At 44.6% G+C, this 22,181-nt stretch overlaps 1 protein-coding gene across 1 annotated transcript in view; it reads left to right on the plus strand.

Moving 5' to 3' along the window:
- GLI2 (GLI family zinc finger 2) overlaps positions 1-22,181 on the plus strand; it is a 465,629-nt gene that overhangs the window by 91,120 nt on the left and 352,328 nt on the right. The window contains exon 2 of the mRNA XM_029605177.1: positions 14,337-14,480. Within this exon, the coding sequence (XP_029461037.1) occupies positions 14,366-14,480 (115 nt within the window). The 5' untranslated portion in view covers positions 14,337-14,365. The remainder of the gene's footprint in view (positions 1-14,336; positions 14,481-22,181) is intronic.

The following is a 22,181-nucleotide window of genomic DNA, read 5'->3' on the forward strand; positions in this document are numbered from 1 at the left end:
TGAGCGTGCGGTACCGCTCCATTAATTATACAACAAAGGTTAAGTCGGTCTTCATGGGGGCTGTCTTCATGTGTCACTGGAAGCCGTAAATTTAGCTTTTGCAAAGGAGACAATAACAGTGTAAGACTTCCAACAGCGAGCCGGGCCGGTGGCAGCAGCCTCTTACCCTAGGTAAGAAGCAGCAGCAGCAGCAGCTCTAAAGCAGAACAGGGTTAAAGAAACTCTGGGGTGGGGGGGGAACGGGGGAGAGGTCTGCATTCAGCCCAAAAAATTGTGGATGCAACTTAACCGGAAAAGGAATGGTCAAGAAACACCAAAGGACCTCTTTGTTTTGCGATCAGGCTGCAGCGTTTGCTCAGCCCGGTGGCTCGGGAGCAGCAGCACCGTGCACACAGCCCTGCAGAAGCCCCGGGTCTGCTCCCTGCCCCTGGGGCCGGAGATGCTGCAAAGCTAGCACTCGGAGCTCCAGTGGTAGCAGCGGTGATGGTGGGCGGTGAGCTCCAGCCATTGCACAGCAGTGCCACTCGGGGGGGGGGGGGGGCCCAGGGGTGCACGCATTACCGGGTTCAAGAGGAAGCCACGGTTTGTGGCTGGTGGCCGAGGGCCATCGCTGGAACGGCTGGGCTAGCTTGGGGGAGGGGTTCTGAAATAGGGGGAAAGCACCTAGGAGAAGGTTGGATACAATTCAGCTGGAAACTGCTGAGCCAAAGAAATAAAAAAAAAAGTATCCATGACCTCCCGTGACCTGCTTGCCTGTCTCTCGCATCCCTTCTTTTCCACTGTGGGCCATATTATTAGGGCTCTTTATCTTTTTCTTGTCCTTATTGATTTCTTACGTGTTCGCGCCGTCGTTTTGGAACAGAAGGCGCGCGTCGTGTAGAGATCCCGGTCCTGTCACCAGAACTTTCCTTGCCCGTGGGCTGAGCAGATTTCCGTTCTTCGATTCTTGCTCTGCTCACAGCAAACGAAAAAGTCGCAACTCCAGTATCTCCCGAGCAGTGAAATAACCAACTGAAATGAAAAGGGACGGAGGAAAGCATGATGATTCTGTTTCTTGAAATCGTCAGCAGAATTATGGACATATTTTTTGTGCTAGTATTAGGCACTTGTGGACAAGTTCAGCTTATGGCAGCCGAGGTTACCTTTGTTTCACAGACTTATCTCTGGGCCTTCGGAACGGGAGAGGGCCATGTTTTGAAACCCCACTTAAATGCACTGGACTGGGGTAACTCCTTGCACAGGGCAGATCAGGATAAGGATTTTCTTCTTCTCTTTTTTTCTTTTTTTCTTAAGGTTCTGCTGTTTTCATTCATTTAATTAGGAGCAGAGAAAATAGTCATCGGAAGGGTCCAGCCAGATCATCCCTCTTCCCTCCCCCCATTTCCTTCAGCCTCATTAATTAACTACATTTAACCATTGCCTTACTATGTGAAACTCCCCAAGTCTCTTGACCTGTATGTTTATCTTGATTACACTGTAAGCTCTACCGAGCAGGGACCGTCTCTTGAGTGTTGCTTGCACAGCACTGCATGCATCGAGTTCTGCTCTGGAAATGTTAAGTAATAATAGTAGCAGCGGAAGACGTAGCAGTCATTCTTTCTAGCATAGGCTGACAGTAACCTCCTTGCAGGATCCTGATGTCAGCACGATCTCACAGTACAGGAAAAAACCAAAGTCCCAACGCGGATCTGTGCACTCGGGAATGCCGTAACGGATGAACAGCGTTTCTAATTATAATAAAGTGTAAAGCCAAAGAACACGGCCAGATTTCTGGGGCTGGGAATCTTGCATTTTGATTGGCTCAGCGCCCAAAAAAACAGGTCATGAATAACTAGGAACTGCCTGTTGCCCTTAGCAACACACGATTTCTCTGTCTAAACAGCAATAAGCTAAAAATCTGTCTTTAGCCTTTTTTTTTTTTTTTGTAATTTGATGGTTTATAATGGTATGGTTTAAAATGGTAATAATTAGGAGTGGGAGAATTTGTCTTGACAAATTTAGAATTGCCTAGGACTTTCTGGATTGAGGTTTGGCCCGTCAAGCGAAAGAAGCTGGTGCTTCACATTTTGTTCGTCTTGTTGCACTCTGCAGCTGACGTCGTGAAAAGCAGGAGGTACGTTAGAAGTCCTCGGCGGGCACCGAAAGGCATGACATGGGCTGAACGTGGCGGAAGCTAATAAGAGTGATTTTGCCCACTCAAACTTACTAAGCTTGCAGCAGTTTCCGGGGTTTTTCCATCTCACATCCTGCCAAGACAGAGTAGGCCTGTTTATTTCCCCTCTGGATGAGAGTTTGATGTTCCGAAGCATCTCGCAAGGCTCGAATTGTTTATTCACAACTTTCTGAAAAGTTTGAGAGCCTTCACAAAGCCTAAACGTTCAGAGTTCTTCCAGGCCTGGTAATGAGTGACCCAGGTTCTGAAGAAAGACTTTCTGCCATGCCGGCATCCCAGTGCATTGTGGGATTTGTAGTTCTGCATCATGAGGGAGGTCTACAAGCCAGGATTAACTGAGGCCTCTTTCCAGACTAAGTTGCTTGGTGACCTTACTAATAGTAAGGACTTTTGTGTCAGACATTTTGTGATCTTGCTGCAGGAATGGCCACCTTCGAATTTTTAGGGCCTTGGGCAAATTTGCTTTCTAGGAAACTTCACAGTGAATACTTAATGAATACTTTTAGATACAATGGTTTCATCTTAAATTAGATTAGACCCAATTTGAAGGCCAGATTAGTCTGTGGTACCACAGAACCATTGGGTAAGATGGAAGATAAAGACCATAGCACCCATGTTTATCTCTGTCTTCTCTTTCACACCTTCATGCAAGGCCCCTTTGCCTTACTCTAGCAAAGGCAGCACATAAAATGGTACATTCCAGTCACCCCTCTGGATTGAGTGAATGTTAGTTCTGCCCACAAAGGGGAGGAGGGACTGATGGAATGAATTGAATTGAGGAATTGGAAAGTGGATGGCAAAGTGAGTATCCTTCTATTTACATGTGGATCGGTATGTCCCAGGGGAGCCAGGATTAACACTTTTGTGGGGCAGAGGAGCTAATCCCAGAGTATTCAAGTGGTGCCAGGAAGATGCTAATCTACTACAAAAAGCTACCTGAAGAAGGAATGACTGGAGATTATTCGAAAGAGAAGGAGACGTTTTTTTCTATTTAATTAATATCTGCAGTTTCACTTCCGCAATTAAGAAAAAGAGTGGGCAGTGCCTTTTAAAGCAGAGGAGCAGAGCAAGAGGAGGAGAAGTACCATTTAAATCATTGACCTTGTCCAAGAGTGTTGCTATAACTTCCACCTCTAAATTAAAGCCTTTGGGAACAACAAGTATCTGTGTGGATATCCTTTATGGTGTAGTGTGACCTTTAAGGCAAAGTATTTTCCCACCATAAAGCCATAAAGTGTTACTGGAGTTAAAAAAAATGTAAATAATCCTGGTAGGTAGGCTATCGAACTTGCCAGTTAGCCACCAAGCTACCTTCAGAACTAAGGATTCTCTATGCTTAGTTTTCCTGGTTTTCAGGATATTCCCCAATGAATATGCATCAGTTAGATTTTCATACAACAGAGATGGTGCATGCAAATATCTCTCATGCATATTTATTTATTTATTTATTTTTAATTTTTATATACCGAAGTTCTTGTAGGGGCTACAAATCACTCCGGTTTACATACAACGAAGAACTGCTCAACAGAGAGCGGAGCTTTACATGGAACCGTATAACATATGGAACAGTATAACTGGTAGACAATTTAACATAGTGCTAATTAAAGTAATAATATTTTAACTGGTAATAAATAAAGAAATATAATATTATATATAAGAAGTATAACTATTTAACGTAGCAATAAATATAAATATAAGCAATGCCAAATATATATAAGAAATAAAGTGAATTTTTGAGCTCAAAGATAATTGTCCAGTTGCAGATTCTTAAAAGTAGTACTTGATACAGTGTCCATAGTTAAGGGATACCTGGTAATTAGGAAGTCTGTCAGTCACGGTAAGATTAAGCGTCTGGGTAAGCTTGTTGGAAGAGAAAAGTCTTCAGTCTTTTTTTGAATTCTTGATGACTGGGTTCTAGTCTAAGATCTTATAGAGTATCCTTTGTTTAATGGGGAGCCAATGTAATATTCATGGGGGACATCCTGAAACCCAGACCCGTTCGTGGCTTTTGAGGACCGAAGTTGGCCACCCCTGTCCTAGGCCTTCCTAAATTCTGCTGCACCTTTTGTCTCTTCGACCTCCCATGGAAGGCTGTTCCATGTGTAATCCCTTCCCGGACTCTTCTATGAATGAGGGGCTCATGCTGGGCTCGAGTCTCTGAATTATTCCAACGCGTTTGCGTGAATTCTCTGTTGAGGAGAAGGAATAACCTTCAGGACCCAAGGCCATAGGCTAATTCCTTTTGTATTGTTGTACCAATTAAGGGCCAGTATTCAGTAGTGATGTTACAACATACAACTTTGTTGCAGTACTGCTTCAATAGAAATAATTTGGCACATTGTATATTCATTTCTTGTGGCATCCATAGTGTATAATTAAAACATTAAAAGAGTATCTTTGTGTTTTCCTTGATTTTTTCCTTGAGGTCCCATTTTTTCCTTACTGGACTCTAAGGTCGCCCCTGGGTATTTATTTATTTAGAAAACTTATATTCTGCATGTATCCAGCTGTTCACAATGAATCACAAACTGAAACATTCATAATTAAAAACAGTGAAAACAAGGACCATCACTAAATATGCAACAAAGAACGATATAAAACAAAGTTAAATAATGGATAAAAATTCAAACATCAAAAACACTAACATGGTGCTGTAAAACTTGTTTCTGGTTCTATTTATTTATTTATTTATTTATTTTTATTTATTTTTAATTTTTATATACCGAAGTTCTAGTAGGGACTACAAATCACTCCGGTTTACATAAAACGAAGAACTGCTCAACAGAGAGCGGAGCTTTACATGGAACCGTATAACATATGGAACAGTACAACTGGTTGACAATTTAACATAGTGCTAAATAAAGTGATAATATTTTAACTGGTAATAAATAAAGAAATATAATATTTTATATAAGAAGTATAACTATTTAACGTAGCAATAAATATAAATATAAGCAATGCCTAATATATATATGAAATAAAGTGAATTTTTTTTTTTTTAAAGTGAATTTTTGAGCTCACAGATAATTGTCCAGTTGCAGATTCTTAAAAGTAGTACTTTATACAGTGTCCATAGTTAAGGGATGGAAGTCTGTCAGTCATAGTAAGATTAAGCGTCTGGGAAAGCTTGTTGGAAGAGAAAAGTTTTCAGTCTTTTTTTGAATTCTTGATAACTGGGTTCTAGTCTAAGATCTGGGGGAAGCGTGTTCCACTGGTGTGGGCCTGCTGAAGATAGCGCACGTTTGCTCAATGATGATTTTATTTGCGGAGCATGCAGTGTTCCTCTGTATGCGCTTCTGATTGGTCTGGAGGAAGTGTGCGGTTGGAGTTGAGAGCTTAATGTGATGGGGGCTAGATTGTTTGTCGCTTTGTGGATGATAGTGAGTACCTTATAGAGTATCCTTTGTTTAATGGGGAGCCAATGTAAGCTCCGAAGGATTGGGGTGATATGGTCTTTTTTGTTAGTGCTAGTTAGAATTCTAGCCGCTGAATTCTGAACCATCTGTAATGGCTTGATAGTGTTGGCGGGAATACCTAGTAGCAGGGAGTTGCAGTAGTCGAGCTTGGAAAGAATGATGGATTGCAGTACTAGCCTGAAGTCGGAGAAGTGAAGGAGGGGTTTAAGTTTTTTAAGGACTTGCAGTTTGTAAAAGCAGTCCTTTGTAGTATTGTTTTCGAACTTTTTTAGGTTTAGATGATTATCTAGCCATGCTCCAAGGTCTCTGACGTCAGATGAGAACGAGTTGTTTGTGTTAGGTAGAGAAAGGCTGGAAGAGATTGTGCGTGGATCCTGGGAGACAATGAGCATTTCGGTTTTATTATCATTTAATACTAAGTTAAGGCTTGAGAGTAGGTTTTTGATGGGCTGTAGGCATTCGTTCCAGTACGTGATGGTTTTTTGAAGGGATTCTGTGATCGGAAGGAGGATTTGTATGTCGTCTGCATAGAGGTAATGGGTAAGCTTAAGGTTTGAGAGTAGATGGCAGAGAGGGAGGAGGTAGATATTGAAGAGGGTGGGTGAAAGTGATGATCCTTGTGGGACTCCTTGCTCTGTCAGGATTGGGTGCGATTCTTTGTTGTTTATCCTTACTTTGTAGTATCTGTTGCTTAAGAAGGAATGGAACCATCTAAGGGCTGTGCCTTTGATCCCTATGTTGGCTAGTTGGTCTATTAGAGTAGAGTGTTTTACCGTATCAAATGCAGCGGAAAGATCCAAAAGAATGAGCAGGCAAGATTGTTTATTCTCCAGATTAACGAGGATTGTGTCAGTGAGAGATAGTAAGAGCGATTCGGTGTTTAGGCGTTTTCGGAATCCATATTGGGCTGGGGATAGAATGTTATGATCTTCCAGATAATCTGACGCTTGTTGACAATTTTTTCCATCAGTTTGGCGATAAGTGGTAAGTTTGCGATGGGTCTAAAATTAGCTGGGTCTGATGGGCAAGCGTTTGGTTTCTTTAGTAATGGTTTTAGTATTGCCAATTTTAACTGGTTAGGAACTAAACCTTGAGAAAGGGATGTGTTGATAATTTCTGCAATTGGTTTTGAGATGGTGTTTGGTATGGCGATGAGGAGATTTGTTGGTATTGGGTCAGATGGGTGGGAGGAAGGTTTGAATTTTTTGAGTGTGTTTTCAATCTCCAGTGAAGAAGTGAGCTCGAATGAATCCAGGTTTGTGGTTTGTTGCGGCAAGGATGTGAGATGGTGTGTTAGGGTAAGGCTGTTGGATGTGATTGATTGAGTAAGGTTGGTGATTTTTGTTTTGAAGTAGCTGGCTAGTTCGTTTGCTTTGTTGAGAGCTTGGTGGTCTGGGATAGTAGGAGGAGATGGTTTGGTTAAAGAGGAGACGTAGGAGAAAAGAGCTTTTGAATCGAATATAAAGTGGTGTATTTTTTTTTCCGTAGAATTCTTTCTTTGTTCTAAGGATTGTATTCCTATAGTTGTTGAGGATGGATTTGTAGATGGCATGTGTTGAAGTGGTTGGGTTTTTTCTCCAGCTTTGTTCTTTTTTTCTAAGAGATTGTTTAAGGGATTTAAGTTCGGGTGTAAACCAAGGTTTCCTATTGTCTAGTGTGGGTTGTATGGTTTTGGTTGTAGTTGGGCAGATTTGATCTGCAATTTTATTGTTAATATTGATCCAAGAGGTAGTTGCAGTTGTTGCGTCTGTGAGATCAAGTTGCTTTAATGCATCCGACATCTTTTCACTGAGTAAGTCTGGAGAGCATGGTTTTCTGAAGTGGATGGTGGTTTTGTTAGTGGTTTGAGGTGGTGGGTTGTTGATCTTGAGGGTGGTGTGGATAACTTTGTGGTCTGACCATGGTACTGGTGAGCAAGTTGGGTTAGTATGAATGTTAAAGGGTTCGTTAATAAAGATGAGGTCCAGAGTATGGCCTGCCTTGTGGGTAGAACTGTTGATAATTTGAGTAAAGCCCAAATGTTTGAGAGAGGAAAGAACTGTTTGGCAGTTGATGGATTGTGGAGAAGCATCTACATGTAAATTAAAGTCTCCGAGGATTATAGCAGGTTTGTCGGCGTTTATGTGTTTGGCTATAAGTTCTATCAGTAGAGAGGGATCCAATTCTAAGGTTCCTGGTGGTGCGTAGACTAAAGCTATTTGGATTTGTATAGATTTAAAGAGGGAGAATTCTAGTTTGTTGGAGGAATTGGTAAGTTGTAAGGTAATATTGAGACCTTTTTTTGTTGCAAGAAAGAGACCTCCACCTCTTTTTTTGGGTCTTGGGACGGAGAATAAGTCGTAAGATTGTATGGGCAGTTGATTTATGAGTACAGTATCTGTGTGTTTTAGCCATGTCTCTGTAATTGCACAGATATCTGGGTTGGCTTCTATGAGGTAGTCACTGAGGATGTCCATTTTTTTGGAGAGCGACTGAGCGTTGAATAGTGTTAAGGTAAATAAAGAGAGTCCTAGGAATTGTGTTATCAGTGAGATCATTATAGGTAATAGTCTTTGTTGTCGTGTGATGTGATGAATTGCTGGTTTTGTGTGCTTTCTGATTTTGTGCCAGATTTTAGGTATGGTGCAGAGGTGCATTGTTGTGGCTCAATTGGTTGGGAACAGTGGTGTAATGTTGAAAATGGTGCAATAGGTATTGGAGACGCTGGGTGAATGGTGTCTAGGTTGGATGATTGCTGGTGAGGCTAGATGAATGCTGTCGATGTTAATTGTTTGTGAGGCTGGATGATTGCTGGTGATGTTAATTGATAGCTGGTGATGCTGGGTGAATTGCTGGTGAGGCTGGATGATTGCTGGTGAGGCTGGATGATTGCTGGTGATGTTAATTGATAGCTGGTGATGCTGGGTGAATTGCTGGTGAGGCTGGATGATTGCTGGTGAGGCTGGATGATTGCTGGTGATGTTAATTGATAGCTGGTGATGCTGGATGAATTGCTGGTGAGGCTGGATGATTGCTGGTAATGCTGGATGATTGCTGGTGATGCTGGATGAATTGCTGGTGAGGCTGGATGAATGCTGGTGAGGCTGGATGAATTGCTGGTGAGGCTGGATGAATGCTGGTGAGGCTGGATGATTGCTGGTGAGGCTGGATGAATGCTGTCGATGTTAATTGATGTTAATTGATGTTAATTGATGTTAATTGGTTCTAGTCGATTTGATCACCTTTCACCAATTCTGGCTAAAATGAAGTGGCTGCCGATTCGAGAGCGTATCTGGTACAAAATCGCAATGACTACCTTGAAATTATTAGGCACAGTCGAATGCCCATTTAAGGATTTATAAGCCCTCTCGTGAATTAAGATCTTCACAACGTGGTTTACTAGATGTTCCCTCCGTTCGTCATGCCCACCTTGCCACGGCTAGAGAGACAGCATTCTCCGTAGCGGCGCCTACTTTGTGGAACTTGTTGCCTTTACACCTTCGCCTCCAAGATAATGTAAAAAAAAATTCAGACTCCTGTTGAAGGGCTTTTTATTACAGCAGGCTTTCTGTTGACTTTTTGTTGATTTTATGTTCTGATCGTCTAATTTATGTTTTTATTGTTATTGCTGCATCAATAATTTTGATTATATATGTTTTTTTTTAATTGTAAATCACTTAGGCCTTCATGTGTTAGGCCAGTAATACATTTTAAATAAATACAAATACAGATCTTCAGATAGATTTGATTCTAAAAGGTTAAACATCATAAATATAAATAACAAGTACTAGCTTTTTTAAAAAAAAAATACTGTTTATAAAACTCTTCAATAAATAACAAGACACCCCTGTGAGACCATTGGGTTCTTTAAGCAAGTATCAATATAATATAAAAATGATAAATGAAAATATATAAAAATAGGGTATGAAAAAATAAAAATAAATTAAAATAAGATCAGGATAAAAAACCATGGGCAACTAAAGATGTAACCACATCAAAATAGCAAAAACAAATAAAATAAAAACTATTAAGAGACTAATTAAAAAATGATTATTTGAAGGCTTTTTTAAATGTAGAAATACAGGCTAAATATTATGGGCTCATAATTGAAAGATGGCTGTGAAGTAACTTAGGCCTGGATTTATCAAAATGATAAGTATCACATGCGATAGCAAAAGGGGCATGTTTTAGGCTAATAGACAGTTTATATGAGAGAGAAAGATGTTAGCTTGATGTTAGTCCATCAAGCTAGGTTAAGAGAACATCGCACAAATCTCATCTCTAAGTGAGTTTCCTCACTCCAAAGGTCATCAAATCTTCACAAGAGAGCACTGTTCTGTTCGTACGTCTCACTTTGAATGTCAGTGGCCCCTAACCCGTACACTACTACCTAAACCTCACCTCGAGTTACTAGGTGGGCCTCCCATAGGGATATAAATACCTATCTAGGGAGAGGGCTGTCTCTCCCCCCCCCCCCCCCCCCCCCATGGCTAGGCTGGTGCTCCTGGAGCTTCAAACCTACTAAAACAGGCCTTTGAGGAGACATGGCGAAATGCGCTGACACCTTACCACCCCATAACGCAAGCTATCGCACGGCTTAATGCTACTGAAAACGTTGTAGCTAAAATCGGCATTAAAGCCGTGCGATAGGACTTCGCAAAAGTGTAAACCCAGCCCACTCCCGCCCCTAACTCCTCCTCTTTTCGGATTTGCATCGCACCATACGCCTTGGTGCCTTTTGATAAATGAGGGGGGTTAGCCGGATATGACTTATCCGGCTAAGTTACATGAGAAATTCAGCGGCAGGGCTAGTTATATCCGGCTAAGTTAAATCTGCTAGTTGGCAGGAGCAACTTATCCAATTAACTTAACTTATAGTCGCTTTTATTCTCCGATTAAGTTAACTGGATAAATAGTGCTGCCCAGATTTGCCCACTGCCCACTCACTATCGTACTGGCTGAGAGGGCTGGATAAGTGACTTCTCCGGCTATCTAGCTGCTGCTGCTGATATTCAGTGGACCTTATAAGTCCCGAATAAGTCCTACTTATCTACTTATGCGCTGGCACTTTAAAAACCAGGAAAAAAATGTAAAAGCGATCCACAAATAAGTATTGACTTATCCGGGTAAGTGGCGACAGATTAGCACTGATTTATCTGGCTATCTTGCAAGCAGGTAGCCCCTGCCACTTAAGCCAGAGAAGAGAATATGTAACCGGCTATCTGACGCGATTCACCACTTCTTAGCTGGGTAAGTAGTGGTGAACCGCTCCAGATCGCAGGATAAGTATCGACTTATATGGCTTAAGTGGCAGTGGCTAACCGCTGCCAGATAGCCAGATATATCAGTACTTATCTGGCTAAGGGCCTCATTTTCCAAGCACTTTACCGCGTGCGATAAATTCGCAAATCGCGTTAACAGCTGTTAACGCGATTTGCGAATGCAAATTAGTCATTTGGTATTTGTTAGCGTGGCTGCTAGCGCGGCTAATAACTACAACTCCAACCTCGCGTTATGGACTGCCGCTCACTCCAAGAAGTGGTTTGGGCAACGTTCTCTCTACCTAGCTTGATGGACACTCTACCTGGGCAACAACATGCTAGGTGGAGAGAATGTTGGCCAAATCTCCGCTTGGAGTGAGCGTCCTCACTCCGACGGCCAGCAAATCTGCACTAGAGACCACTGTTCTGTCCGTAGGTCTCATGTGGAATGCGAAAGTGGCCCGGGCATAGGCACTATAGTAAGGAGCTCTCTCTCTCTCTCTCTCTCTCTCTCTCTCTCATTGGTAACGCCCCCTAATGCGTCACCAATGCGATATTGGAAAATAAGGCCCTAAGTGGCAATCGCCGTGGCCATCACAATTCGCTTGTCAGGGATGCCTCCCCCGAGTTAGCATGTGCTTTTCAACCGGTGTTAAGGGTACGTTTTGCGGTTAATGCATGCATTTTTTTAATTCCCGACGTATTTGCATAACATTGGCTCACTGGGAATTAAACATTTTTTTTATCCGCGTGCTAAAAATGCGTGCTGGAAACCGTTTCTTAATGCTCAGATTATTGCCTCGGCCTGCAAGAGTGGAAGGAAGAGGGACCTTAAAACCTTGCGCTATGCAGAGTGAGATCGCCCTGGAATGAAAGTTTGGGAAAAGTCTGTTGCTGCGACTTTGGCAGACGCTTTGTTAAACTCGTTAATTGCCGTAATTTAGGGCTTTTTGCGTGTCCCTGCAGATCCCTGTCTTTGGCTGGTTTAAGGGAGACAGCTGAGCATACACGGAAGATGCGCTGCCTTTATGGCTCTCTATAATTTTTTTTTTTCCAGATTTAGTAACATTTCCTGATGAACATGAAGACAGTGTTTGGATTTAGGTCTTAAGGAGGGCTTTATCTCACTTTGCATGGGTGAGAAACCGGCTCTGAAAACAGGAGCCTTCCTCTCACTGTGTTCAGGGCTTTTTAAAGATTTCAGTAAACTTGACAATTTGCTTCCTGAGCAGGCAGCGTGCCCTGCATTTATTTACAAAAAAAAAAACTTTAGAAAACCTTTTCAACGATAAACAGATGGCACCTAATTCTGTAGCGTTTTAGCTTTCTGCAGCCAGGAAGGTGTCTGAGGCCGCATAACATCAAGGCAGGAGTTAAGGACTCCACGTGAGAAGATTCCTGCAGGCTCTGTAAAATGTTTAGAAAGAAGTTTTACCTGATGCCTTATGAATCTGTCAAATGCCGTTTCCCTCGAGAAAATTCTGGCGAATGATTTTCCCAGGCAAATCCCCCCTCTCCCCCCCCCCCATGAAGTAATTCTACAATGGACTCTTTAAAGTGCAATTATTCATTTTTTTTTTCTCTAATTATGCTATTTCCTAGGCTTATGTACCCTTCGTCTTGTTTTCAAATTCTGCCTTGGTTTTGCAGAATTGTAATAATTTCCAGGTACAAAAGAAAGCAAAGTATTTCACAGCCGCTGGCCTCCCGTTTATACCACTCGCTGGGATGTCATTGACTCTAGGAGACCGGTCGGAGGCGCCGGCTCTCTGGATGCTGGAGAACCTCCCCCACCCCCCGAGTACCGGATCTGAATCCCGCATCGCCCGGTCTGGTCCTGTGCGGCAGCTGAGAGGAGAGGAAAAGATCGAAGAGAGGGGGGATGGTGGAGGCAAATCCGATATTGGGGGTTGGTGGGGGAGGGGGAGCTGTTCAAGCACCCACGACACCCACGGAGCTGGCACTTCTGAGACAGCGAGGTCACTCTTGCCAGCTCTCTCCGTCTTTAAGACACAGACCCTGTGGTTTTTATTTCCTGGCCCAAAGTGTTACCTGTTACCTACATCCGTGCAGGTCGATGACGGTGGATGATTGGGTGTTTTCCCACCGTTTCGCTAAAGCGTGCCCCCCCCTCCCCCGTGATGCTGGAAGTTGTGAGCACCGAAGCCTGTTCTTGCACGGCCGATGACATCGCCACATTTCTGGTCTTGGTTTGCGGAGAGTTGAAAAGCTGCTGCAGCACAGCACGGTGGCCTCGAAGGCTTGGGTTACTGCAGCATCGTATTTTTATTTTATTTACTTGGATTTGCTACCTATCTGTTTAGAATATGAAATTCACCCCAAAGTGGTTTGCAGTGTAAAGCAGATGAGCGAGGTCATTTGTAGCTTTGCAGTATAGAAAGCGGGTAACAATGTTAAAGAGCGCCAAAGTTGCAATTCAGGTTTAGCAATAGAATAGTGTTGCATGCGGACTGTTCATAGCGGCTTGTTCAAGGCATTGTGAAGTGATGTCAGGCAGGTGCCCTGTGCCTTTGTAGCATCTTTGCATTTTGGCTTCCGTATTAGAGGCCTGATAGAAGAGCCAGGATTTTATTTGGGTCCTGAAAAGGCAGTGAAAGTGCACCTGTCCTTCTGGGAAGGAATTTCAGAGGGCTGGTACTGCTCCCAAGAAAAACGCTCCTGTTTTGTTTTGTTTTTTTCTCTCTCCATTACTAATATGGCACTGCATAATGCCATCCAGGCCTGGATTAGTCGGTAGGCACGCTAGGCCGGTGCCGAAGGTGGCAAAGTTCTGGGAGGGGCAGCAGGGCCAGCAGAAGATTTGCTGCCTCTCAACTGTGCAGAATCTCACTCTGTGTAGAGAACAGCTTCCTGCTCCAGCCCCTCCCCTTCCAGTGCAGAGGATAGGAGGGGAAGGGTGAGGCTAGAAGGGCCAGAGCAAAGAAAAACAGCTCTGCTCCCTATTCCAGCCCCTCCTCTCCTGTTCTATGCAGGGAACAGGAGAGAGGCGAGGCCCGAGAAAAAGCAAACCACTCAGCTCCTTAGTCCAGCAGCTCTCCTGTCATTCAGGGAAGGAAGAGCTGAGCCTGGAGCAGACAGAGCAGAGCAAAGAAGGTTGCGCCTTAGACTTCCTGCTCTGACGTCCCCTTGTCCGAGGGTGGGGGGGTAAGAAGAGAGAGTGACTATGCCACAGTGCCCAGGGGCAGCAAATTATTAAATCAGTCATTGATGTCATCTTCCTAGGATACCTTGTGTTGCTTTTAAGGGGTTATTGCATTTCATTACTGTTTTCAAAATTAAAATAGGATGTAACTGCCTAGCTGGACAAGCAGCCCGAGTTTCCTTTCAAACTCAAGGCTTGCAGACTCTCAGGTACCGGCCTGTCTCTTTCACTGTCATTCTGCCGCTGCTTGACTTTTAAGGAATAATAGTTTTAAGGCCAGCGGCGTGTGCTTTGGGGTTTTAAGTAGCTGACATTTAACAGTCCCTTTCCCCTTTTGCTTTCAGGTTGAGGAGCTGGGACATGAGCTTCTGAGATGGAAACCTCCGTCCCAACTCCGGCCGCCGACAAGAAGGAAGGGAAGAGTGGGATCCTGGAGGGCCATGGCTTTCCTGAGGCGGGGAGGAAGCCTCTGCCCTTAGTGAGAGGAGGTAAGTGTACCCATCACACGCTTTCTTCACTCGTTGGCTTCAGAAGAGTTTACCTGGAAAATGTTTCCGCATCACTTCATACATGCAGTCCTGACGGCTCCTACAAGCCAGATAGCAAAGCTGCTTGCATGACCATAATGAACATTGCTAAAAGTCATAGGCGCTCCCGTTTAGCTACAGTCAGTATTCAACATACGTCCTAGCTGATACCCTAACTATATCAGAGATTTATTACACCGAATTTCCTTTTCTGAGGGCGTCTCCTGACTTTTGAATATGATTTTTATTGTTGGCAAGTTACAGTTGACTAAACTGAAGGGCAGGAAGATGAAATGAGTTGCTCAAAGTATTGCTGGAATGGGTATGATTTGAACTTGCATCCAAAGACTTCTCCTTGCTTATCATTCTCTGTGCCCTCCCCCCCCCCCCATCACTTTTTTTGTTTGTCTGATGAAAGACAGCCATAGTTCCTCTGGAGCCCTCTTTCACCACAGTGTAGTCATAGAATTGGGTTGGAGAGAGAGTAATCATGGGAAGGTGCCCGAGATGCAAACTTTGCTTTTGCAGATATTGTACTGTGGTTGCCCTGTTAGACCTCTTTGAATGTAAGAGGAATAACCGAGCGACCACTCTACTTTATCATAGTTAGAAGATTCAACCTAACTGCAGGTGCTGGGAAGGTAAGGTAAGCAAAATAGGAGAACGTTCTTTGAATGTTTGAAAAATCCAGTCCCAACTATGTTGCTGCGTGTGTTAACGTAGAAGTATAGATCAAGAGAATCCCAACTGGGAAGTGTGCAGTTGGCTAGACTGTGTCTCCCTAAGAGGTTGGTTCCAAGAATGAAGATTTGATGCGTGTTGGTGGAGTCAGGGTTAACTTGGGAACTTACGGGGGCGCTTGATTCATCGAGGTCTTCAGGATTATTCAGGAAATGTTAGGAGGACCGATCCTTAGCCAGCAAAACCAACATTTGTTTTGAAATATTTTGCCTCCGTCTCACTTAGTAAATTGAAGGTGTTTGGTTCTATAATGTAGGTCTCGCTGTTCTGCACTTGTTCTGTACAACTCTGCTAATGAGTTTTTCTTTCTTGCTCTAATTGGAAGTCTCTGGAAGTTAATCTTCTTGCTCTCAGGTTGGTCCAAGCCGATACGGCTTCCTTCGCCCGTCTAGGGTTGACAGCTGACTGTGTTTTCCAGGCTTTTCCTAGGCAAACACAGATCTCCCACATCGGAGCGAGCGGCACATGGCCTGAGCCATGGGGCTGCCAGATTTTTTTAATTTGAATTAAACTGTGACTGAAATTTGGTTTACGTGGAATGTTCCAAGCGGGTCTGAATAATCTTTAAGAAAGTCATTTCTTGATTGTAGCTCTTAAAGGCAGGCTTGATTGGGTAAGGCTAGACTTGCTTTTCTTTCTACTAAAGGCAGCAGTTGAGGGGGAAATTACCTTTTTTCTGGCTCAGAACTGAAACAGTTTTTCCACCGACTCCTCCCACCGACAACTTCACTTTCTCCTATGCATAGAACTACCAAGTTTCTAGAAGCCCTTCCTCTGCCTCCCTCTTTCCCCCCAGCTTTTGGCTGGTAATCACCTGGAAGGCTGAGTTTAAATGGCCGACACAGAACTGTCAATCCCACAATGCACTGGGATCTGAACTCAAACTCTTGGCCTGGCTAAATCAGTTCCTTCCAGAAACCAGGCGAAGACTAAGGCACCCCTTTTCTCCCCGAAGCTCCCTCTTGGGAGGCTTTTAATGGTAGCAGCAGCAGCTATTAAAATGTAACACAACTAAGCTGATTAAGTCTGGCGTCATTGAAGGAGAAAGGAAGTAGAGTAATGGCCGGATTGCTTATACTTTTTGAGCCAGGGAGTAGAAATTCTCAACAAGATCCTGCAAGCTCTAAGGTGAGGAAACTGAGGTGCTTCTCCACATTTTGAAGGACAATTTCACTGCCATTCTGGGACTGTGAGCCTGTTCTGTAGCCCCATTATCCAGATGTGCATTGATCAGATTGGGGACCGCAACAATATTAAAATCCCCCTTTCCTTATTCGATGAATGGGAACGGATAGCTTTGATTCAGGCCCTTGGTTCCTACGATTCAAATGCCAGTTTTCTCTAATGCGGTACGACGTGTGGGCCCTTATCATAACACATGCATCCAGGGAGAGACAGGGCCGTCCTCCCAGGCATTGACTTCGGGGATGGCGCAAATTCCTTCTCTTGCACCCCTGGCGCGGGAATGCTCAACTCTTTCTTTCTCCTCTCGAATGAATGTTTTAAAACCTCTCCCATTTCTGAGTTAAAGCATTCAGCTCCAGCAAAATCTCACTGGGGGTGGGGGATGGGGGTAGGGGCACCGTCTGAAGATGCCATCAGAGGGACGAGGAAAGTATTGGGATGTAAAGAACTCAACCCAAAAACCTTTCCTCTGGAAAGAAGCATTAGTGAACGACTTAAAGGGACCGGTGGGGAAGCGAGGATCCCCAGAATCGCACTCTTGATGGCGGCAACCGCAGAGAAGGTTACCGACATTTTCTTTCTTGCGGTGAGTATACCGGAGGCTCCCTTTTGAAAGCGGAGTTGTGCCTCAAGCAAGCCACAGCAATGCCTTTTTAATTACGAGCTTGGTGGCCTGAGGAGTTGAAGTCATAAATGTGTTATTAATGATGTGATTAGAAGCATTCATTGTTTTTCACTCTTCCAGTTGGTCACCGTTTCTCACTCACTTGCTTTTGGAGTCTTGTTTTCAATCTGCTTTAGAAATTCCCGCTATCTCAATTCCTCCAGCGATTGGCAGACACAGTCAGTAGGGTTCTGGGTTTTATTTAGAAGGGACTTTTCCCCACAGTCTGTGCCTATGGAAAAATAAATCCCAAATCTTTCTTGAATAAAGCCTTCAGTATCTTAAAACAGCAACAGATACAAGCCCATCTTTGATGGCTAAAATGAGCAAACACACAAACACTATAGAAAGTCTACACCCCCTTGACCATTACTTGCATGCATTTAAATGAGACTTATTTTATTTCCCACTCATTAACCCAACATACTCCACACCTTTGGTAGCCAAAAATGTTTTATTGGGGGGGAAGGGGGGGGAGTATATAGGCAAAAACCCAAACTGAATTCAGTCTTCAAAAGAACAGGCACCCCCAACAGATCTTCTTGGGAGCACCATCTGTCCTCTGGAGCTCCCTACCAAAAGAGCCTCCAACAAATACATTTCTACTCTGACTTCAGGAAGGAGAGAAATGACTCTCGGGCCTTTAATCCTGACCCCAGACTCAAAGCTACACAACTGACTCTGGGAAGCTGCCTGGAATCGCCCCGAGCGCCTTAAACATGCTGCTGTGGCCTCTAATGCTTTATTTATTTCTGAGCTGGTCACAGGTTGCTGATGGAGCTTAGCCGGCATCTCTTGATCTGTTTAAACTTTAGTGCACCTTTCTGTTGCCAGCCTGTAAATCATTAGGCACCTCGAGGTGGCGAGGGTGCCAGCGGCCTCTGCTTGTGTGCTGCAGTTCTAAAGTGCCCTAACCCGCTTGGGGGTGAATTTCATATTCAAAAAGGCGAGCGATAAATCCAAGTGATAAATACGTACGTGGGAGCAGCACCTCTGGTAGCAATTCCAGCTGTGAGTGCAGCCGATGTTAGACCAGGCTCATTTACAAAACTGTCCAAGCTCTGTCAAGCTGCTCGGGGAGCGGCCAGGGACAGAAATCTCCAAGTCATGCCACAGATTCTTCGATTGGATCGAGGGTCAGGGCTCTGCCTGGGTCACTTCAGGACATTTAACCTTTCGGTTCTTCAGCCACTCCGGCGTAGATTTGGCTGGGTGCACGTTTTCCTGAAGGACCTTTCTGTGCTTTTCTCCCTTCTGCCCCAGTCCCTGCTGGTGAGAAACAACCTCCTGACATGATGCCTCGCAGGAGGGATGGTGCTCCCGGGCTGATGTGCTGGGTTTGGAGTTTGTGCCAAACGTAAATCTTTGCATTCCGGCCAAAAAGTTCTATTTCAGCTTCATCAGAGCACAAAACATTTCCGCCACACGTCTACAGTATCCCCTGAGTATTCCTTTGCATGCTTCAGCTGGTATTCTAGTTAGGCTGTCCTGGGTACCGACTTCCTTCTTGTCATCCTAGCACGCAGCCCAGATTTGTGGAGTGTTTGCGATACTGTTGTCACAGGCACCGCTTTGACCGGTCTTAGCCACGGAGGCCAGTAGCCGTTTCAGAGTTGCCACTAGCCTCTTGTTTGCCTCCCTGCTCAATCTCCTTTTCGCTCAGTCATCCCGTTTGGAGGTTCGGCCAGATCATGACAGGTGGTGCCGTACCCCTTCCACTTCATAATTGCCTCGATCATGCTCCAAGCGATATTATTCAAGGACTCCACAACTCTGTTATACCCGCCTATCCGCACCTTGTCCCAAGAGTATCCTGTCCTCATGTGAAGCAGCACGATTTCACACAGGCAGGGCCTCTTCACTTGGTGTGTGCTTTTCACAAGTTGCAACAGAGCTTTAAGTATTTAGGGTTGTTGCAGAAGTGCACAGGGCGGATGTTTATCCAACCAAGCTATTCCATGGTTGGAAACAGGATGCTGGGCTTGATGGACCCTAGGTCTGACCCAGCATGGCAATTTCTTATGTTTCTTATGTTCTGTTGCATCTTCCAGGGAATTCTGGAACTGGTTTAATTTCCAGGCTGTAAGGCAACCAAAGGTGAGGATTTTGTAAGGGGGCGGTGTAGGCTTTCTCTAGCTGTGGTACATGGGAATGGCTTAAATGCTTTTTCAATATGTTGTGAATTATTTTGAGGATAATTTCGAGAGGTCATCGGATCAGCAGTTGAGCACAAGTGAACATCTCAAGAAGCTTCAGCCGCTGCCTAGCATCAGACCTTCTCAATGGCTTTATTGGCCGGTGGACATAGCCCGATAGCCAAGGAGCAGCACAGTAGAGGAGTGGCTGAATCACCTTTGGTTTCATTAATTCTCAGATGGAGAGGAGTGGCAGAGGGGGATAGGGAGAGGTAAAGCTGAGAAATTGCGTTGGTGAAGGTTTCTATTTTCTTTCCTGCACTCTTTCTTTTCTTTCAGTCCTTCATAAAGAGCCTGTTGGTATCCGTGCAGCGTACACCTAGCAACACATTTTAAAATAACTGGAGAGAAATTAACATAAGAACATAAGAAATTGCCACGCTGGGTCAGACCAAGGGTCCATCAAGCCCAGCATCCTGTTTCCAACAGAGGCCAATCCAGGCCACCAGAACCTGGCAATTACCCAAACACTAAGAAGATCCCATGCTCCTGATGCAATTAATAGCAGTGGCTATTCTCTAAGTAAACTTGATTAATAGCAGTTAATGGACTTCTCCTCCAAGAACTTATCCAAACCTTTTTTGAACCCAGCTACACTAACTGCACTAACCACATCCTCTGGCAACAAATTCCAGAGTTTAATTGTGCGTTGAGTGAAAAAGAATTTTCTCCAATAAGTCTTAAATGTGCTACTTGCTAACTTCATGAAATGCCCCCTAGTCCTTCTATTATCCGAAAGTGTAAATAACCGATTCACATCTACTTGTGCAAGATCTCTCATGATCTTAAAGACCTCTATCATATCCCCCCTCAGCCGTCTCTTCTCCAAGCTGGCCAGCCCTAACCTCTTCAGCCTTTCCTCAAAGGGGAGCTGTTCCATCCCCTTTATCATTTTGGTTGCCCTTCTCTGTACCTTCTCCATCGCAACTATATCTTTTTTGAGATGCGGCGACCAGAATTGTACACAGTATTCAAGGTGTGGTCTCATCGTGCAGCGATACAGATCGCCCCTGGAGCCTTTTTTAAATATTGGGGTTACATTGTCCACCCTCCAGTCTTCAGGTACCATGGATGATATTAATGATAGGTTACAAATTTTAACTAATAGATCAGAAATTTCATTTTTGAGTTCCTTCAGAACCCTAGAATGCATACCATCCAGTCCAGGTGATTTGCTACTCTTTAGTTTGTCAATCTGGCCTACTATATCTTCCCGGTTCACAGTGGTTTGGTTCAATTCATCTGACTCATCACCCTTGAAAACCATCTCCGGAACTGGTATCTCCCCAACATCCTCATTATTAAACACGGAGGCAAAGAATTCATTTAGTGTTTCTGCAATGGCCTTATCTTCCCTAAGAGCCCCTTTAACCCCTCAGTCATCTAACGGTCCAACCGACTCCCTCACAGGTTTCTTGCTTTGGATATATTTAAAAAAAATTTTATTATGAGTTTTTGCCCATATGGCCAACTTTATTTCAAATTCTCTCTGCGCCTGTCTTATCAGTATTTTACACTTAACTTGACAATGCATATGTTTTGTCCTATTTTCTTCAGATGGATCCTTCTTCCAATTTTTGAAGGATGTTTTTTTGACTAAAATAGTCTCTTTCACCTCACCTTTTAACCATGACGGTAATCGTTTTGCCTTCCTTCCACCTTTCTTAATGCGTGGAATACATCTGGACTGGCAACAGTGAACAATTCAGAAAAATAATGAAAGGAAATATTTAAAAAAATGCATTAAATATCCCATTTTTCAACGGGTCACTGCACCAGCTCCTGTCTTCACCTACACATATGATTATGGAGCTAAGTATACTGGGGTGCTGCTGTTCTGATTGTCATCAGGACACAAGGTTCATAACTCTTTGGCACAACGTGGACTAAGCTGCTGAGGAAGAAAAAGCCACGAGAGGGAGCAGACTCACCTTTTCTGCTAAGTAGCTGTTAGAGATCAGAAAAAAAGGGAGGGCAGTTATGAAACGAAGGTGGGGGCACAATTCAGAATAGTGTTGTATAGTGCCTCAGCATGAAACAAAAACAAATTACACTCTGGTTATTTACAAGCAGCGTGCAAGTGAATTCTGTACAGCAAGACCGAAGCAGGAATTAATTAAAAGGAGCCGACCCGACAGCACCGGTGTTGTCCTCAACCCCACAGGTTAGAAATATAGAAACATGATGGCAGAAAAAGACCATACGGCCCATCTCGTCTGCCCATCCATCACGTTTCTTTTGCCTTACCATTCCCATCACTCCATCAGAGATCCCCTGCAATTATCCCAGGCCTTCTTGAATTCAGATAGGGGCGGATTTTAAAAGCCCTGCTCGCGTAAATCCGCCTGGATTTACGCGAACAGGGCCTTGCGCGCCGGTGCGCCTATTTTCCATAGGCCTGCCGGCGCGCGCAGAGCCCCGGGACTCGAGTAAGTCCCGGGGTTTTTTGTCGGGGGCGGGGCCGATCGACGCGGCATTTTGGGGGCGGGATGCGGCGTTTCGGGGGCAGGTCCGGGGGCGTGGTTTCGGCCCGGGGCGGTCCGGGGGTGTGGCCGCGCCCTCCGGAACCGCCCCGGGTCGCGTCTTGGCGCGCCAGTGGCCCGCTGGCGCGCGTGGATTTACGTCTCCCTCCGGGAGGCGTAAATCCCTGGACAAAGGTGTGGGGGGGTTTAGATAGGGCCGGGGGGGTGGGTTAGGTAGAGGAAGGGAGGGGAAGGTGAGGGGAGGGCGAAAGAGAGTTCCCTCCGAGGCCGCTCCGATTTCGGAGCGGCCTCGGAGGGAATGGAGGCAGGCTACGCGGCTCGGCGCACGCCGGCTGCCCAAAATCGGCAGCCTTGCGCGCGCCGATCCTGGATTTTAGCAGATACGCGCGGCTAC

This window comes from Rhinatrema bivittatum, chromosome 6 (assembly GCF_901001135.1).
Source record: "Rhinatrema bivittatum chromosome 6, aRhiBiv1.1, whole genome shotgun sequence".
In the NCBI taxonomy this organism is placed as follows: Eukaryota; Metazoa; Chordata; class Amphibia; order Gymnophiona; family Rhinatrematidae; genus Rhinatrema; species Rhinatrema bivittatum.